The 19,937-nt window shown below is 35.1% G+C and overlaps 1 protein-coding gene across 5 annotated transcripts in view; it reads left to right on the forward strand.

The window, feature by feature from the left end:
• The window catches only part of LOC136028132 (dual specificity calcium/calmodulin-dependent 3',5'-cyclic nucleotide phosphodiesterase 1-like), a 318,548-nt gene that overhangs the window by 106,546 nt on the left and 192,065 nt on the right, over nt 1–19,937 (forward strand). For 4 of the 5 annotated variants that reach the window (XM_065705780.1, XM_065705781.1, XM_065705779.1 and 1 more), the window contains one exon: nt 6,154–6,419. In XM_065705780.1, coding sequence (XP_065561852.1) covers nt 6,154–6,419 — 266 coding nt within the window. Of the gene's footprint in view, nt 1–6,153; nt 6,420–16,138; nt 16,401–19,937 lie in introns of those variants that run through there. The other variant, XM_065705784.1, reaches the window with a different exon arrangement.

Below are 19,937 nucleotides of genomic sequence, written 5' to 3' on the forward strand. Positions count from 1 at the left end.
GGGATGGCCAAAACACAGACTTGAGTCCAAAATTCGCGATCTATGCACCTGATTCTTCTATCACCGACTTTTTAAAAGTGCGAGTTGATTAATTTTTTCAAGTTGTTAATTTAGAAGAAAAGACGACAAAACATCAATTCCACCTCGACCAATTTTGGCCTGTTTTCTATTTGTTGTAGAAATTTTTTTCCAGTTCGAATGATGCCAAAACCAAGACTGTTTAATGTTGATTGAAGTAACCCCTAAAATTAATTTAGATTGACTTTACTACGTTGTAGGTCTACTAGCCAGTCAAACTTACGGAGTATAGCATCTTTTCATGAGAAGTTCAGCAACTGTTGAGCAGCTTGAATATTAATCTACATGTTATATTCCTCTTAAGTCCCAGATTGCTTACAGCCTATTCTTTCACTTTCACGAGGTTGAATAGAAAATTTATAGTTTTTTTTCAGTCTCCTATTTTGTGTTTGACAACTTGCAGCATTATCTATGGTGTTCTGGGAGCTTAAAGCTTCCTTGCCATGCCTAGCGTTTGGTCCCATTTTAGCCTTAAGGCGGCATCTTCAAGAGTACACAATCCACTTCCTTCAGTGGCACATTCTTATGGCATCTTCAAACTTTTGGTGGTTACATTTTGAAAATCAAGTTTTTAGCTACTGTCTATAAATAATGGTTAACCTATAAACTCTTTAAACTTTTCCCTTTTCTTTTTTTTGTATGCGTAAAATTAAATTTATTGGAATTAGTTCTATTTTTATTTTTGAGCTGGTTTTAAAAAGATGGCGTCATTTTCCAACTGGCTGTAGGAAGGTGGTCTCGTCTTTCTTTAATTTATTTGTTTTTCCAGTGTCTTTAATAGTCGAAAGTGAGTGAAGAGCAGGCAATCTTCCCCCACGCCAATCGTTTCCCCAAACACATGAAATCAAAATTTTGAATTTTCTATTTTGTTCATTGCAGTTGAAAGGTCCAGAAATCACGTCTTTGAGGATGAAAACCCCCCACAGTCCTCATGGCTAGAGTCGCACGTTATAACTGGGATGTATAAAGTTTTAATAGAAAAGAAAAGGTGGTCGTAAATAAACTTTGGAGGGGGCCCATTAGATTGAACATAAGAAGTTCTAATCCCTTTTCGAGAGTCACAGCGATCGGAGGGAGTTATCCCCCCTTGTCGTATTTTCCCTAAATATATCCAATAGAAAGTTAGAGATAGCTATTTGTTCAAGAGTAGTTCAAAGATCACGTAAAAAGCCTTTGGGGTTAACACAATCCCTAGCATTTCGGGGCAAGGGTTGTAAACTATGCCCTAGGGGTATAAGGTTTTTATAGTAGGGGAAGTCGTGTGAACTTTAGAAAGGTCTCATTTGATTAGAAATGTATAGTTCTAGTTCCCCTTTAAGAGTATGAACTTCGGATCAGATGGGGCTCATTTGATTGAAAATTGATAATGCTAGTGCCCTTTTTAAGAGTCAAAAGAGACTTGAGGGCAACCAGTCCCTTCCTAACCCTATTATCCCAAAAGCACATCCAATCAAACTTTTAAGAGATATATTTTCTTCAGCATTGTTGAAAGGTCCAGTAATTACGTATTTGGGGATGTCAACCTCCCTACAGTCCTTAGGGCAAGGGCTATAAGTCAGGTAATTCGTTATTGTTTACAGATAGTGTAGCTATTGAGAAAGGTATGCATATTTTAAATTTACTTTTCAAAAAGACAAAGGGCGTTCAGGTGAGCCTCTGAAAGAATAATGCGGGGAGTGATGAACAAGACCAAAACATGTTATGTGCATACAGATTGGCAAAAGGGCATACCTCCGAAATGACTGAATATGTTCATTTGGAACTTTTAGGAAACGATAAGAGAGATGACCAAAAAGACAATATTTGCGTGCTACCACTATTACTACAATTACCATCATTTTCTCTGCTACCACAAGTACTTATATTGTCAAAAGAACGTATTTCAAGGATTGATTTTGGCGTTAAGTTAGAGATTTCAGAGAATACTTAAAGGGGAATATCATCTCACCAAAAGGTTGCTGCGGAGAATGTTGATCTATCAAGAAGAAAATATTTGTGTCCTAATGATACTGCTTCTACTCATACTACTACTACTACTGCCTCTGGTATTAATACTCCTACTACTACTGCCACTAAAGCTAACTGTACCACTATTAATTCTAATGCTACTACTAGTGCTGTTTCTATTATACCTAAGGGTATTAAGATAAAAGTTTGGGATATATTGAAACTGTACGGAACTAAATCGAAACACATTGTGTCTGCACAGGTTGTCATGGGGCCGTATCAGAAAAATGATTTAGGAATGGTTTGTGGTATTAAGTTGAAACTTTCAGTGTGTGCTGAAGGGAATCCCGAAAAAATTATAGGTGCTATGTGCTTTTTGCCACTAATGCTACCACAACTATTGCTACTACGCAAGCTAAGAATATTAAGGTGAAGCTTTTAAGGACAATTTAGGCGGACGTAGAACTAAATCGAAACAAACTAAGAGTATGTGGATTTTTAAAAAGGTGACCAAGCAAAATCCCAAGAAGTGCTGAAATTATTAAGTAATACCTTTAAGGGTAAGTTGTGGTTGATTTTTAACTTGCCAAAAGACACTATGTGCACATTATTAATGCTACCAATATACAGTTACTATAATTAATGACGCTTAGGGTGTTAATAATGACGAAGACCACGCTGCCTTTCCATAATACAACAACAAAAGAGAGAATAATGAGGACTTTTTTCCCAAGACAGTGAACCAACAAAACCTATTTTAAAACCTATTTTAAAGGCTATTTTAAAGTAAAAAATGGATTTTTAACTGAGAACTTTTATTGTAAGTGTTTTATTGTTTTTTATCTTTTCTTTGCTGAAGACGGCCCTTAGATATAGGGCCGAAATATTCAAATAGGTTTTGTTGGTTCACTGTCTTGGGAAAAAAGTCCTCATTATTCTCTCTTTTGAGGGTGTTCGGATGAAATTCCTAGGGAATGTTGGGGGGGGGGAGTCAATTAAACGAAAAAATGTCGAGGCACAGGTTTTCAAAAGAGCTAATAAAGAAAATCATAAGCAGTACCCTCTTTAGTGGCTAGAAATATCCATGAAATCTCTGAAGATGCTAATTCGATTCAAAATTAAAATTTCTAGTGCTTTTCTTAAGGATAACAAACAGTCCTCCTCCTAAGGACTGGACAAACACAAACTCCTCCTAAGGAGGACAAACAGTCCTCCTCCTAAGCTCATTTATTTTCCGAACAAATCCAATCAAAATTTTGAGACAGCTATTTTGTTCAGCATAGTAGAACTGTCAAGCAACTATGCATCTAGGGGCATTATGTATGTCAACCCCCCACAATTACGCAGTTGGCCCATTATCCTCTAACACTAAATGTTGAGTTTAAACTAAATCAAAAGGCATTTTGTGTATGGCTGCCAATAAGATACCTCAGCAATATATCAAGAACAACCGGGAGTATTTAGTTGAAACTTTCGGGGTTATTACTATTACTATTTGTACTTTTACAATTAAAATAAATTAAAAGAGCGTAATTGTACCTAATTTCTCAAAGAGCAATCTTTTGGGAGCGATATAAAGTTTTATTTTTCTGGTCAACTTGAGGAGGTAGAAATTAATTACATAATGCTATTTGTGTCAGGATAAAAATTGTTGAAGAAATTTCTTTAAGATGCAAATAGCGAGCCAAACTATAGATTGTTATGGAGAAAAACGAAAAAATATAAAGTATTATTTTTATTCCATGAAAAAGACTATGCTAATAAAAAACTCAAAACAAGTTTTTCAAAGAAAATTAAAGAGCTCCATTAAGCCAAAAATTAGCAGAAATAAAGTTAAATAATCTTCCAATTCAAAAACTACAACAAATCACCGTCAATAAATAAATGAAACTAAAAATGAACACAAATTACAACAAATAACCTAGTCAAACTCAAAAGGAGCAAAAATTAACATGAGTAGGGCTGACAACCCTTTGCCTCCTCAAGAACATATTTTGTACTTAACTTAAAATGAAATACATTTCAATGTTTTAACTTTTTTAATTTAAGAATTACAAAACTATTAAAATTTTAAGGGATAAAAATTAGTAGATGTATATTAAACAGGCAATCTTCGGTCATTTGTTTTTCAGTAAAGTGCAAATTGTATATCATTTATTTGTTGATGGTGATTTGTGTTAGTTTCTAACATTTTGTGGTAAAGAACAGTAAGTAAAGAGTGACACGGCTCAATGGTAACTGGAAATCTAAAATACAGAATTTTGATAGCAATAGATATATCAAAGGATTTGGCTTATTATGCTGATTCCCAATACATACAATTCACTAAGTTTATTGCACCTCGAAAACTACAAATCTGACAAAAATTTGCCTGATATTTGAAAAAAGGGGAAACATCCCCTAAAAGTCATGGGACATTAAAAACCACGCAATCAGATTCGGTGTATCCGAGAACCCCATTATAGAAGTTTCAAAATCGCATTTGCGAAAATGTGAAATTCTCTATTTTTTGTCAGAAGAAAGATCACCAGAAGATATTTTTGGGGGAATGTCTTCCCATGGGCGATTGCATCGAAACAATAGTCCTAGAATGTCGGGAAAGGGCTCATTCGAAGGGAAATTAAAGATTCTAGTGCCTTTTTTAGTAACCAATAAAATGGCACGGCAACTAGCTCCCTCTCACCTCCCTTTTTTCCTCAATGTTGTTCAATCAAAAATTTTGAGATAGCCATTTTGTTCAGCATAGTTGCAAAGCTCAGTAACTATGTCCTTAGGGATAATATGACCAACCACAGCCCCTGGGGAAGGGTATGTAAGTCATAAAATTTTTACTTTGTTCACATATAGTATTTGTAATTGGGAAGCATACAGACATTTTTTTGGACGGGAGTTGAATTTTTCGCGGGGAATTTTCTGCTTGGATAATTCTCCTTGGGAAGGAAATTTCCTGGAGGTGAATACTCCAGGGGAAACTTTCACTAGGACGATTTGATAGAACTCCTATGCTAAATTCTTTTTATATGTCTTGCTTCCTCTTTGCCTACTCAATTTTGCATTTGGATATGTTTCAGGGGAATCATGCAGGGGCTATTTCCTGTGGGTTTGCATTTTCGGAAAATACGTCTACGGAAGAGGGGATTCCCTGAAAGATCGGGCAAACGATCAGAAATAAAAGTCTTTTTCCAATGAAAGTATGCTAAGCAGAATTTTTCAGACTAAATCGTCCGTGAGAAGTTTTACGAGGGAGGGGATATTCAGCGAGGATGGTATTATCCGGAAAGCCTTTTAAGGGGGAGGGGTGTATTTTAAGCTGAAGGAAATTTCCACAGAGTAGTTTCCCGTAAAAGGAGTACATTTTACACGGAGGTTGAGCCAAATTACTGACATTATTTGAAAATCGTTCCGAAAAAACAGGTTTTTTTTTAACTGAAAGTAAGGATTTATACTAAAATTCAAAACGAACAAAAATATTCCGCATACAAAGGGATAGCCCACCTCCTAAATACCTTGCTCTTTATACTAAAGTTTGACTGTCTGTCCCAATTTTTAAGATAGGCTCCTGAAACACAAAGGCCGTCTAACTAAAACAGAAAGTTTTTAGAAGTGCTAAGGGCTTTAGCGTAAAAACAAGGTGTTTAGGGGGGGGGGCCCCTTCAAATACAGAATAATTTCTGTTCGTTTTTGCGGTTCAATATAGCTTCTTACTTTCAACCAAATAAACTCTATTTTTTTATTTAATACGCCTAGAAGATCATTTTACTTAATTTCTTCTCATTTTGGCTTAATGAAGCTCTTTACTTTTCTTTGAAAAGCTTGTTGCGTGGAATTTTTTTTTTTAGATTAATCAAAATAAATAGTGGAAACTAATGGAAGGCCATCGGTTTCTGTTGGTACAAAAAGTAAGGTAATTTGAACAGCAAAATCACACAAATTAGTTGGTAATAATGGTCGCCAGTCAGTGAAATCCATTGGTTCTTCAACTTTCCAAAAATTTCGAAAAGTGACAACCCTGATTGCAAGATCTAGAGGCATATAATAAAATGTCTCTCTCGGATCATTGATCGAAACCTTTTTTTTATTACGTGCAATATTATATAATCGGCTACATAATGTCTATCTTACTTTTAGGCAAGACACTTATTCAGTAGTATCCGAGGTGCTTCCATTGGATGTAAATAACTCCCTTGACGGTTCCTTGGCTGGGGATATGAAGCTTCAAGACCTGATCATGACTAATGAAGATGCAAATGAAAGAGCTGAATGCACTGAACCGCTGCCTGACTCAGGAACAAGCATGGATGAAAAGTTATCAAAAGTCAGAGAAATATTGATGAAAAACTACAATAGGTTTCCAGATGGTAAAGAAAGAGACAAGATAATAGCGTTGCCGAAAGGTATGTTGTTATTTCTTATCGGGAATAGGCTATATCTAAATTTCAATTTTGTAAGAGGAGTGCTCAAACTATCGTGGTTTTCAAAGTTCTATTGCAGTAGCCACAAAGGGGAAGAAAGAGGAGGGCATAAGTTGACTCAGAAGATCACCATGAAAATTTGAACAATGGTCGCCTAAAGTATAGTTGTGTGTTTTTTGTCTGCCTGTCCCCTTAAAGGAAAGTCTTCTGCATCTCTCTTGCAAAGTAACACCTTACCAAAAGGTATGTCAAGCTAAGTTAAAGGTTTTTAAATTTCTATTGCCACATATAGAGAGGGGCTCTATAATACTGATCAAACGATCTTCTTGGAAAAATTGAAGAATTATTGGAAAAATTTTCTCTTCTCTTTTCTCATCTTTTCATATCCTGAGTCTCCTCCGGCTCTTATTGGTCTGAACCCTGTGGAGTTACGTCCTTAGAAAGTATTAAATAAAAAAACAAAAACAAATTTTTTTCAAGTGAAAGTAAGGAGCAGCATTAAAACTTAAAACAAACAGAAATTATTACGTATATGAAGGGGCTACCCCCTCTTTACGACTTAGCTCTTTACAGTAAAGTTTTGTTTTTATAAAAGCATCTTATTGTTGTATTTAAACGACCCTTGGGTTTTAGGAGTCATTCTTAAGGAATTGGGACACAATTCAAATTTTAACGTAAATAGCGAGGTGTTGACAAGGGGGTAGACCCCTTCATATATGTAATAATTTCTCTTAATTTTAAGTTTTTATGTTGCTCCTTACTTTCAGTTGAAAAAACTTGTTTTTTATTTAATTTCTGATTGCTTTTTATTAAATAATGCCTGGAAATCTGGCTCCACCTTCACAAAGTAACCCCTTCCCCTTTGGAAATGTCCTCTGGACATTTCCTGGTGAAAAATCTACCATGGACAATTACTCTTAACCACTCCGCGCCTAAGAGTGAGACATAAAAGAGAATGCAAGATGTATAAAAAGAATTTTGTAAAAGAATTCTGACAAATTCCCCACCCGAAAATGTATGCATACATCCCACTAACAGATACTATGCGTGAACAATGGGCAAATTTCATAGCTTATAGACCTTTCCCCTGGGGCTGTGAGGGGATCATGTTATACCCAAGGGCATAGCTATTGAGCCTTCCAAATAAGATGGAACTAAATGCTTATATCCAAATTTTGATCAAACGATACTGGGAAAAAAGGGGACGGGGGAGGGGGCCTGGCTGCTCTGCGATTTTTTGGTCACTTAAAAAGGACACTAGAACTTTTAATTTCCGTTCGAATCGAGCCTTCTTTCAATATTCTATGACAACTAGGTCCATATGGTCACTCCTGGGAAAAAAAAAAAAAAAAATAAATAAATACGCATCCCTGATCTTTCTTCTGGCAAAAAATAATACAAAATTCCACATTTTTGCAGACAGGAGCTTGAAACCTTTACGATAGGACTCTCTGATGCGCTGAATCTGATGGTGTGATTTTCATCAGTATCACTTGACTCTTAAAGGGCATATTCTCCTATTTTAGAAAATCAGGAATATTTTCTCAGGCTCATGACTTTTGATGGGCTAGGCTATATATAAAAAAATTATGGATTTGAAATCAGCATAAAAGGCCAATTCTCTTGATAAATCTATTGATGTCGAAATTACCTTTTTTAGAGTTTTGGTTACTATTCAGCCAAGTCACTCATTACTTACAGTTCGTACCACGGACTGTTTGATATGCTTAAAAACAGATTATGTGGCATTCACAAATTGGGGGGAGGGATTGGTTCAGCCTACTCCTCAAACCCACGACTTGCTAACTCACTGCATATCACCTCGTATCAAAGGCAGTGCGATACCGCTACCTAAGTAAAGAAGGATGTGATTTGCCACAATGTATATTTATTTATTTGTTTCAGACCAGGACACATAGAAGGAGTTGTCTTAGAAACATCGGAATGGGATCATCGATTGGAAATCGGAAGGTCTAGTTCTCTTTCTAAGAGTCAAAAGCAATTAGAGGGTAGCCTACCACCCCCCCCACGCCCATCGTTTCTTCAAACAATCCAATAAAAATTTGGAAGTAGTCAGTTTAGTTCAACATAGTTAAAAGCTTCAGTAATTATGTCTTTGGGGTTGGCAACCCCGTCCCCCTCAGTCTCGTGGGAAAAGACTATAAATTATACTAGTTGCTAATTATTCACATTAGAATTTTTATGGAAGGGATTGTAGTAAAAACTTCAGTAGGACGTTCATTTGATTGGAAATCATAAGTCCTAGTGTCCTTTTTAAGAATCAAAAACGGACGGAAGGCAAATACCCCCCCCCCCAACATTCTATTTTCTCAAATGCATCTAATAAAAATCTTGAGATTGGAATTTGTTCAAAATAGGCAAAAATCATATAACAAGGCCTTTGGGTTGAAGCAAACTCCAAGAGTCTAGGGGCAAGGGCTGTGAGTAATGCCCCGGGGATATGTAAGTTTTTTTGGAAGGGCTGGTTTTGAAGTTCTAGTCTCCTTTTTAAAAGTCAAAAGTCATTGGAGGGTAACCAGCCCCCCTCACGTTCCTCATATCCCAAACTATCTAGTTAACATCTCGATACAGCTATTTCGTTCAACATTAAAGTTAAAAGGTTCCAGTAATTATGCCTACAGTATCCAGCTCCCTACAGCCGTCAGGGCAAAGGCCACTAGGCGACTCGTTCATTGCTTGCATATGGTATATGTTATTTAGAAAGGTGGGCATGCTTGACCAAACAGACGAAGGGCATCCAGGCGAGCCTTTCAGAGGGTTGAGGAGAGTGTTGAACTAAATCAATAAACTTTGTGTGCATACGGGTTTTCAAAAGAGCGGAACTCAGAAATGACTAAGTATAATAATTTTGAAATTTTACGAAATGATGAGCTAGATGATCAATTAAACGGAAAGACAATGTTTGCACACTACTACTGCTATTGCTACTACAACTACTTCTACTACCACCACTATTGTCGCTAAAACCATCTCTTCTCTCTTCTGTAGCTAGTAATACCAACGCTGAAGATATTGAAATAAACATCTCATGATACGTTGAGGGTAAAATTGAACTAAATCAAAACATACTGTGCGCATGCAAATTGTTGTTATGGGTGTATCAGCAATGTTTTGGGAACGGCTTACCGTATTAAGAGGAAACGTCTGAGGCATCATGAGTGGGATGTTCAACTGACCGAAAGGCATTATGTACCTGCTACTACTGCTATTAATACTGCTGCCGCTATTGTTACTACTAATACTAACCCAATACTAATATTGCTACTACAATTCCTACTACTATCACTACTGTACAATTAAGGCAACGCGTATGAAGGTGAAAATTTAACAGAATATTAAGGAAGGATTTGAACTATATCAAAACGCACCATGTGCAGGCGAATTGTCAAAAGGGCATATTTACAGAATTGATTTGGGTGTTAAGTTGGAACTTTCAGAGAATCATGAGGGGATGTTCAGGGATGTTCAACTGACCAAAAGGCTAAATGTACACTACTACTGTTCTTAATACTGTTCCTACTACTGTTAATGCTACTACTAATGCAATACTACTGCTGCTACTACTTCTCCTACTACATATTGTGGCATTAGTAATATTAAGACTAAGTCTATGAAGTTGAAATTTTGAGAGAATGCTTAGGGCAAATTTGAACTAAATCAAAAGACACTATGTCCGTTCAGATTGTCTAAAGGGCGTTGATTTGGGTATTATGTTGGACCTTTCAGAGAATACTTAAAGGGGAAGTTCAATTACCCAAAACACAATATGTAGACGCTGCTACTAATACTACTATCACTGTTACATTTACTAGTTTTACTAATGCTATTGCTATTACTCCAACTAAAACTTCTATTGCAACTACTTGCAAGGCTAAAAGAGTTATAATCGAAACTTCAGGAAGTATATGAATTTACGGGCTATTAAAATGATTTATCGGCAATGTCATAGCAATGGTTAATTGTATTAAGTTGAAACTTCTATGACTTGATAAGAGAGTTGCTCAAATAACCAAAAGGCAATATGTTAATGCTACTGCTGCTACTTGCACTAGTCCTATTGCTCTTTATGCTACCACTAGTACTACTAATGCTAGTACTCATACTGTGACGGCTATCACGACTATGCCTAAGGATAGGAAGGTGAAATTTTCAGGGAAACTTTAAGGGAGAAGGTGAACTGAATCGTAACATACCGTATGTCTGCAGGTTGTCAAATAGGGTTATAATAGCTAGTTATATCATTGAAACTTTTAAAGAAGCTAATTCTATTGGAAATTATAATTAATCAAGTTAATGAAAATGACGCTATCAGATTCAGCGTATTACAGAACTCTATGGTAGAGGTGTCAAGCTCCTATCTCTAAAAATTTGGAATCTTTTTTTTTTTTGCCATCACGGATGCGTGTTTACTTCATTTTTGTTTTTCTTGTTTGCTTTTCCCAGGCGTAACCATATCGACTCAGCGGTCCTAAAATATTTGGAGAGGATCATTTGAATGGAAATTAAAAGTGCTAGTGCCTGTTTTAGGCGACCGATAAGATTGGAGGGCAAGTAGGCCCCCAACAGCGCCTTTTTTCTCAATACCGTCAGATCAAAATTTTGAGGAAGCCATTTTGTTCAACACAGTTGAAACACCGACCAACTATGCCTTTGGATATATCATGACCCCCCCCCCAAAGCCTCTGGGAAAAGGTATTGAAGTTATATAAGTTCCCAATTGCTTACATATAGTATTTGTTATTGGGATGTATGCATACATTTTTATTTGGAAGTGGTTCGAATTTTCTGCTTGGGTGATTTTTCAGAGGGAAAATTTTCCTTTGAAAGGGAATTTTCCAAGAGGTGAGTTTTTCAGGGAAAATTTTCCACTGGGGGAATTTGTGAGAATTCCTAATCGAAGTTCTTATGTCTTGCTTTCTCTTTGTCGACTCAATTTTCCCCGTGGAGATGATAAGGGCCAGAGTCTGGGGTAAATTTTTACCAGGATTGATTTGTCTAGATAATATATCCGTGTGAATGAGGGATTTTTTGGTGGAGATGGAGCCAGATTTCCTGATGTTATTTAAAAAAATAATCAGGGATTACATAAAAAAAGTTTTTTCAGCTGAAAGTAAGGAGCAACATTAAAACAAAATGAGCAGAAATTATTCCGTATATGAGGGGGGTTACTTCTCCTCAACATCTCGCTCCTTACGCTAAAGCATTTATTCTATGTCCTATTCTTTAGGAACGACTCCTGAAACACAAGGTTTGTTTAATTTTAACAATAAGAAGCAATGTTTAAAAGTACTAAAAAGCTTTTGCGTAAAGAGGTAGGTGTTGAGGAGGAGCAGCTCCCCATCAAACACGTACTAATTTCTGTTCATTCTGAGTTTTAACGCTGCTTCTTACTTTCAGTTGAAAAGACTTGTTTTTTTTATTTAATATCATTGAGAGGTCATTATCGTTGCTTAAAAAACATTTGTTTCTCCTATGATTATTCCTGTTTGATATTTTATTTCTACTTCTCAACCCAATTGTGTCAAAATAGATTCAAACTAGCCTGGTCTTTGAAGGAGGAGAGGGAGGAAATATAAAAAATTAAAATTGTATGATGTTATTTAAGATTTTAAAGAATCAGCCCATCTAACCCGTCCAGTGGGCTGTTATGTGTAAACAAGTCTGTGTATTTATTAAATGATATAATAAAAATTTTCATTTCTTTATTAAATTTTTGCTTTTCACTGGTCACTTAAGGTCTTATCATCTCCAATTTTTAACTCTATTACAACCTACTCGCTCTATTAACTTTATCATTTGGCAAAAGAATCAAACGATCATTAGAATCTTTCGATAATTGGATTGGAATTAATTGGATAGTTTTCTTGATCGTGAGATAATAAATACCAATGGTAGCCCGTTGAGACAAATGTACCTCCTTTACTTGGACGTTTGAAATTTATGAATTTCTATCTTGCTCTGAAAGCGTAACATATAAAATAATCAACTACACAGAAATTAGATTTAATTATTCATTTTGTTGGATAACTAAAGGTGATCTGTAAAGACCTTCTTTAAAAGCGAGTTGCTATGACAACTCCCTTTTTGTTATTCTTTGTTTCTTTGCCATCTTCCTCTTTCTTTTTTATAGGCAACTAAACGACAGGCTATTGGAAAAGCAAAGTTTAGTTTATTTTCTACTATAAGATTAATTTGCAGGATATTTATTCTATTTACAAAATAGTTGGCTATAAATCTACCTAATTCTGAGGGATTTGTAGAATTATCTGTTGGAAATTTACCAGTTTTCACTTAAATTTATTACTATACCTATATATTTATAAATTTACATGTTTCTATATTTACTTCGCAAATTTATCAGTCCTAGTTTCTTGCAAACTAGATGAGCGTGGGAGGGGACCTAGGTGCCCTCCAATTTTTTTGGTCACTTGACCAAAAGGCACTGGAACTTTTAATTTCCGTTAGAATGAGCCCTCCTCCGATATTATAGGACGACTGGGTCGATACGATCACCCCTGGGAAAAAAACAACAAAAAACAAATAAATACGCATCCGTGATTTGTCCTTGGGGAAAAAAAAAAACAAACAATCAAATAAACACGCCCCGTCATCTGTCTCCTGGCAAAAAATGCGAAATTCCACATTTTTGTAGATAGGAGCTTGAAACTTCTACAATAAGGTTCTCTGATACGCTGAATCTGATGGTGGTATGATTTTCGTTAAGATTGTATGACTTTTAGGGGGTGTTTTCCCCTATTTTCTAAAACGAGGCAAATTTTCTCAGGCTCGTAACTTTTGATAGGTCAGACTAATCTTGATGAAAGTTATATATTTGAAATTAGCATTAAAATGCGATTTTTTTTATGTAGCTATTGGTATCAAAATTCCATTTTTTAGAGTTTTGGTTACTATTGAGCCGGGTCGCTCCTTGCTACAGTTCGTTACCACGAACTGTTTGATATTGCTAAGATGTTTTATTGGCAGCCAGCATACACGAGTGCCTTTTGTTTAGTTTTAAAGCAACACTTTGTTTTGAAGCATAATGGGCAAATTGCACAACTCTGGGAGGTTGACATACCCCAATAGCCCTAAAGACATAGTTGCTTAACCGTTCAACTATGCTAAACAAAATAAACGTCTCAAAATTTTGATTGAATGTCTTTAGGAAATTAAAGGGCTAGGGAAGAGTGCTCCTTGACCTCCAATCACCTTTGACTTTTAAAAAGGGCCTTGGAACTTTTGATTTCGAATATAATTACCTCTTTCAAAAGTTTTTGGCTATGATAAGGTGGCATTGCCTATCAAGAAGTGTGACTGTGTTTCACCTGAATAAGGTTTTCATCATTTCTTGGTGCAACTTTCGTTTGTATCCGCCCCCATTTTTGACAGTTTCAAGCTCTTCGGGAAATTACCGTAAATTTGTTTTTGAAATTAACTTCAAGCTATTAATATTAACCAAAATAATAGTTATATATTCTGAATCGCATTCATTTATAACTTTTTTCACTAGATATTTGTTACATACAACTATCATTTAAATAGGGATAAGTCGTCTTATTAGGCAGTAAATACAATGATAAAACTATAGATATCTCGGTCACATAATTAGGGATGACGGTCACTGTGTACGTGACCAAGATATCCAGATTTTTTAATAATTATTTTCACTGTCTAATTAAAGGACTTATCCCAATTGAATTGTTATTTGTACGTCATGGAAAGACACTGTGGTCTTTGAAAATAGCTAGGTATTTGTTTTCAATATGCAGTTTTAAACTTTCGGTTATTATGGGCTATAGTTCACTCTTTACATATTTTTATAATGATAAAGCAAAATTTATAAAATTGCTCAAGTGTCCCTGTTCAGTAAAAACAGTCCATGGCGAGAAACTTGATTAAAGAAAACATAACTTCGAAAATTAAACTTTATTCATTGACAAGTGGCGAAATAATCTATATATATAAAAATAAGTTGTCTGTCTGTGGATCTGTCAGGTGACGTCATGTTTCTGTGTCGACAGACGTCATGTTTTCGACTGACGAAATTACAGACCGGGACATCGGGACACTAATGACGACCGGGACACCGGCACATAGGGAATATAAATTACGACCGGGATACAAGGAATGTTCGATTAGCAATCACCATCAACAAAGCACCGGGACACAAATGACGACCGGGACACAGGGAGTATAAATGACGACCAGGACATAAGTAAAAAAAATTAAAAACTAAAAAAAGGTAAAAACTACAAAAAAACTAAAAAGAAAAAAAAACTAAAAACTAATAAAAAACTAAAAAAGCTAAAAAGCTAAAAAAAACTAAAAAAGAAAATAAAATGAAAAAGGAAAAAAATGAAAAATAAAGGAGAAAAACAAAACTAAAAAAAAGAAAAAAAACTAAAAAAAGGTAAAAAACTAAAACCTAAAAAAAGACCAATTCAAAAACGAATGTATATACAGACCGAGACACAAATGACGACCGGGACACCGAGACATGACGACTGGGACACAGGGACACTAACTACAACAGGGACGCCGGGGGGCTCAGGGGGATATATAAATGACGATGGCGACACAGGGAATCGTCGATTAGCAATCACCATCAATAAAGCTCAAGGGCAATCATTAGAATCATGAGGTATAGATCTGAATACGGATTGTTTTCCCATGGACCATTATATGTTGCATGTTCAAGAGTTGTTAAACCTGACATTCTATTTATATGCACAGACAATGGGACAGCAAAGAATGTTGTATATTCGCAAGTTTTACGTAGTTAAAAATATATATATATATATATATATATATATATATATATATATATATATATATATATATATATATATATATATATATATATATATATATATATATATATATATATATATATATATATATATATATATATATATATATATATATATATATATATATATATATATATCTATATTCACAGGTGGGACATAGGGACACAACTACAATGGCGCGTAACTAATATGGCGCGTAACGACTTACGCGCGCGTGGGGGCTTGGGGGGGCGCGAAGCGCCCCCACCAACTAGGTGTTGGGATGGCGCGAAGCGCCACCCCAACAGCTAGTATTCAATAAAATGTTTGGTTAAATGTGTCAAAATCTAAAAACAAGCAACATTTAAACGAGGTTGTATTAGATTACCAAATAGTTATAGCCTATTTGTTGCACTTAAAAAAACCTCCAGTTTAGCAATAGTAAAACCTTAGTGCAAAGAGTAGAGAGGAGGGGCTAGCAATGTGGTGATTCCCCTCAGAATTAAAACAATTTCTTTTGGTAATAAAGTCACTATTTACTTTCATTTGAAAAACTTTTTTTCAAGTTTATTATGGTTCATCGTCTGAAATTGAGTGCTAATAGGTCAAAGCTTAATTTTTTTTTGGCAAATCTAAAAATATGGTGTGAAGTTTTCTGGAGCTCATTAACCAAAATTTGCTCGGAATCGGTATTATTCAGTGTATCGACTTTTATGGATATATCGATAAATCGGGATTTTATCATCAAATTTTCAAAAAGTCGCGGTATTTCGCGATAAGTCGGTAGGTATGGAAACACTGTATCCGTTATCAACAATTTACAGGCTAATTAACTTCAAACGCATGTCTACGGATGCTGGAGTAAGAGATGAATGTTTGACTCGTGAATGCATAGAACAATCATTCCAGGTCTGGGAGGCCCTGTGAAAACAAGTGATTTATGAGCCACATCGTTGAGACTAGTTTGTAAACAAAAAGTTTCGTTAAATTTTGGATTGGTATGTTTCTAATGTAAGGAATTGCCAAGCCGCCAATTTTTGTATGAAATGGTGGTTATTACTTGAGATACTTTTTTCATAAATGGCACAAAGAAAGATGTTTAAGAAGTGTAAAAGTGCAACTTTTCAACTTGATGGAGCTACTTATAAAATAGGTGAGATTGCGTGTTTGAACTACCAGAAAAGTGTTGTAAAAGTTATTTGAGACCACATAGGCTAGACTTAAATAGCGACGAAGACTCCACTGTGTTTCCATATCAAACAAACACAATACAGAAAATTTTCCAAGAGAGTAGAATTGAATTCAATGGATATTTCAGCCCTATGCCCAAGGGCCGTCTTCAGTACAACACCAGAAGAAAATATATATATATATATATATATATATATATATATATATATATATATATATATATATATATATATATATATATATATATAAGCTTACATTAAAATGGGGAAGTTAAAACTAATGTTTTTGGAAAACTCTTTATAAACAGCCCTAGCATCCTTACTTCAACGAAGTTCAACCAGCATTTCGACTAGGACTGGTTGAACTTCTTTGAAGTAGGGAAGCTAGGGCTGTTTTCGAAAAGTTTTTTAAAAACATTTTTATTTTAGTTTTCACATTTTAATAAACTTTATATATATATATATATATATATATATATATATATATATATATATATATATATATATATATATATATATATATATATATATATATATATATATATATATTCCTTAGCAACTTTTAGAAAAGTGTTGTCTCGACTATTCGTAATTATTTTTGTATTATATATTATTTGAAGCAATTCATTAATTTTTAGTTTTTGTCTTAGTCAAGCTGGTGAAAAAAGCTATTCTCGCAAAAGGTCTCAAAACTTTATTTTTGTGTTCAAAAATGGGTTACATATGTAAGGTTACGGAATCAGAATACTTAGTACTCCCTAACGTTTTGTTTACTTGTCAAAGTTGTGGCATGCAGCTTTTCTTCTCTTCAGCAGTTTTAACGTACCAACTAAAGTTAAAAATTTTGCTGGCTTTTTATAGCTGAAATGAAGATCTATTCACTTACTGAAACAGAATTTTGAAATTTTGTTTACAAGGCTTTTTAGGTTAAAAACATATAAGAAATTGGGAAAAAATCTTTGGAAAAAGCATAATTTTCTGATTTTTTTTATGTAACTTAAATCCTCCTCTCTAATAAAATCTAGATAATATCTCAATTTCGACTTCGTGAATGGATAGATCTGAGACCAATGAATCCAAATATGTTAGTAGATTATTCTTTTGATGCGAGTTACAGATACACGCTTTTCACAACATCGCGCGTTTCAGAGGGAAACCTTATAAAATGAAAATAGAGGAAACAAAACGTCATTTGGGTGCTTTTTCCTGTCTTTCCATCGCTACCAAATTATTCTGGTGACCACAAATCAGGGTTGGGAATACCGAGCATGTCTTAAAACTTGCCAAATAATTGCATTCCCATCCCCACATCTAATCAGCATTCATGCGTATCAATTGTGTATGTATATGTGGAAATGATTGCGGGGAAAACTAGAAGAAGAACAACAGCGTGCAAATTGTATAAGACTACAGTTTACGGGATCGTATTAATATTTTTACACCCCATAACTGCACACGTGCCATTTAAAGTTTTTGAAGTTTGCCACTGGGTATATGCGCTGTTTTTCTTAAGATTTCAATTCGTCTTTAAATAAACATGTTCTAATCTACATCTTAGTTAAGAAGTTAAAATAAGCTCGTAAGTTTTCTAATAATTTCTTGCTTGGCTGATAAAAAGGATTATCTGGTAATACAAGTCACATTTTTGATCGTAAAAAAGAAATATTTAAAAATCAATAGCGCTCATCAGCAAAATAAACTCATTTTGCATAGGCAGCTCAATAGAGCTGCCTATGTAAAGAACAATGTTGGTACAAAGTATTACTTATTTCTTATTTTTTTAATTTTTTTAAGACCAGGGTATTTCGAATCGAAGGAGCTGTCTTAGAAACTTCAAAAAGTTCAGATTCGATTGGAAATTGGAATGGCTGGTGCCCTTTTTAATAGTCGAAAGTAATTGAAGGGCAACCATTCCCCAAACACATCCGATTACAATTTGAGAAAGCCATTTTGTTCAACCTAGTTAAAAAGTCTGGAAATTATGTTTTTGAGGATTACACTCCCCCCCCACAGCTATCAGGGAAAGGGTTGTAAGTTGTGCCCTTGGGGCATATAATGTTTTTATAGAAAGAAACCCTTATAAAAGTCGGTGGAATTGCCCAAGCATCATATGACAACGTTTTGGGGGTTGAAACAAATCCCCAAAGCCTGGGGGCAAGAGTTGTAAATTCTGCCCGGGGGCCTTTAAGGTTTCTATAGATAGGAGGGTTTTATATATTTTAGAGCAGGTTCATTTGGTTCCAAAATAGAAATTCTAGATCCCTTTTAAGAGTCAAAAGTGATGAAGGTCAACTAGACCCTCTACTATCTGTTTTTTACCAAAAAAACCTGATTGAAATTGTGAGATAGCGATTTTGTTCAACGTAGTACAAAGAACATATAACAATGCCTCTAGGGTTGTCATAACCCCTCCAGTGCCCTGAGGATTGGCACTGTTGACTGTTAAAAATGACGAAGATAAGTGACGGTTGAAAATCGAGAAAATGACGGTTGAAAATCGAAAGTCATAGGAGTTTCCTATATCAATTGGATCTTTGATAATGTTCGCTATCAATGTATTAAACGGATCCTCAAATGTAGCCGTATAAACACACACACACATATATATATATATATATATATATATATATATATATATATATATATATATATATATATATATATATATATATATATATATATATATATATTGTGTAAGACAGAGTTTGACAAATAAGAGTTTGGTGATACAGTGGGCGTTGAAGATGTTTTCTTAACCAAACCAATACTAATCTGTCCTTCTTCAAGGTCAATATTTATAAGTGGGTTGGGGCGCGGAGTGAAATCACCCAGTTCATTCAGCCTATCTTCAAGAACATCTAGACTAGGGTATTCAGCCCTACCAAAATTATTCTCTGGTACACTTTGCTCTTCAAAGGTGCTTAGCTGAGCTGGGGTTTTGTTCATTGAAAAATTGGAGAGACTTACAATCACCTCTCTAGGGCGATCCCAAAATATTTTACGAGTATTTCAACTGTGCTGGTCAGTCCAACCAAAAAGTATCCTCTTGTACACCCTGATGTTCAAAGACATCTGGTTGAGCGAAAATGACGACCCGAACCTGTTCAAAGGCACTTGTCTGAGTAGAACTATCCTCCAAATACTCTGTTGAAATATTGGGGAGTTGCATTCACATCTTCATATACATTTTCCAATAGTTTATTAGTATTGGGACTCGGCTGGGCAAGCCAAGCATAATCATCACCTGGTATACCCTGTTCTTCAAAGGTACTTGGTTAAGCTGGGGGAATATTTATTGATATAGTGGAGGGAGTCACATCCGCATCTCCAAAGTTCTTTCAAGAATTTATCAGTCAAATCTCGACCGTCGTCGTTGATGTCAGAGGGCAAGTCATTAAGGTAATCATTATGAAATATTTTGTATCCCCTCACCTCTCCAAAATACTCTTTCAATAGTTTCTCGTACTATTCTAGTTTATTGTTGTTACCGAGGGGCAGTT

This window comes from Artemia franciscana, chromosome 6 (assembly GCF_032884065.1).
Source record: "Artemia franciscana chromosome 6, ASM3288406v1, whole genome shotgun sequence".
In the NCBI taxonomy this organism is placed as follows: Eukaryota; Metazoa; Arthropoda; class Branchiopoda; order Anostraca; family Artemiidae; genus Artemia; species Artemia franciscana.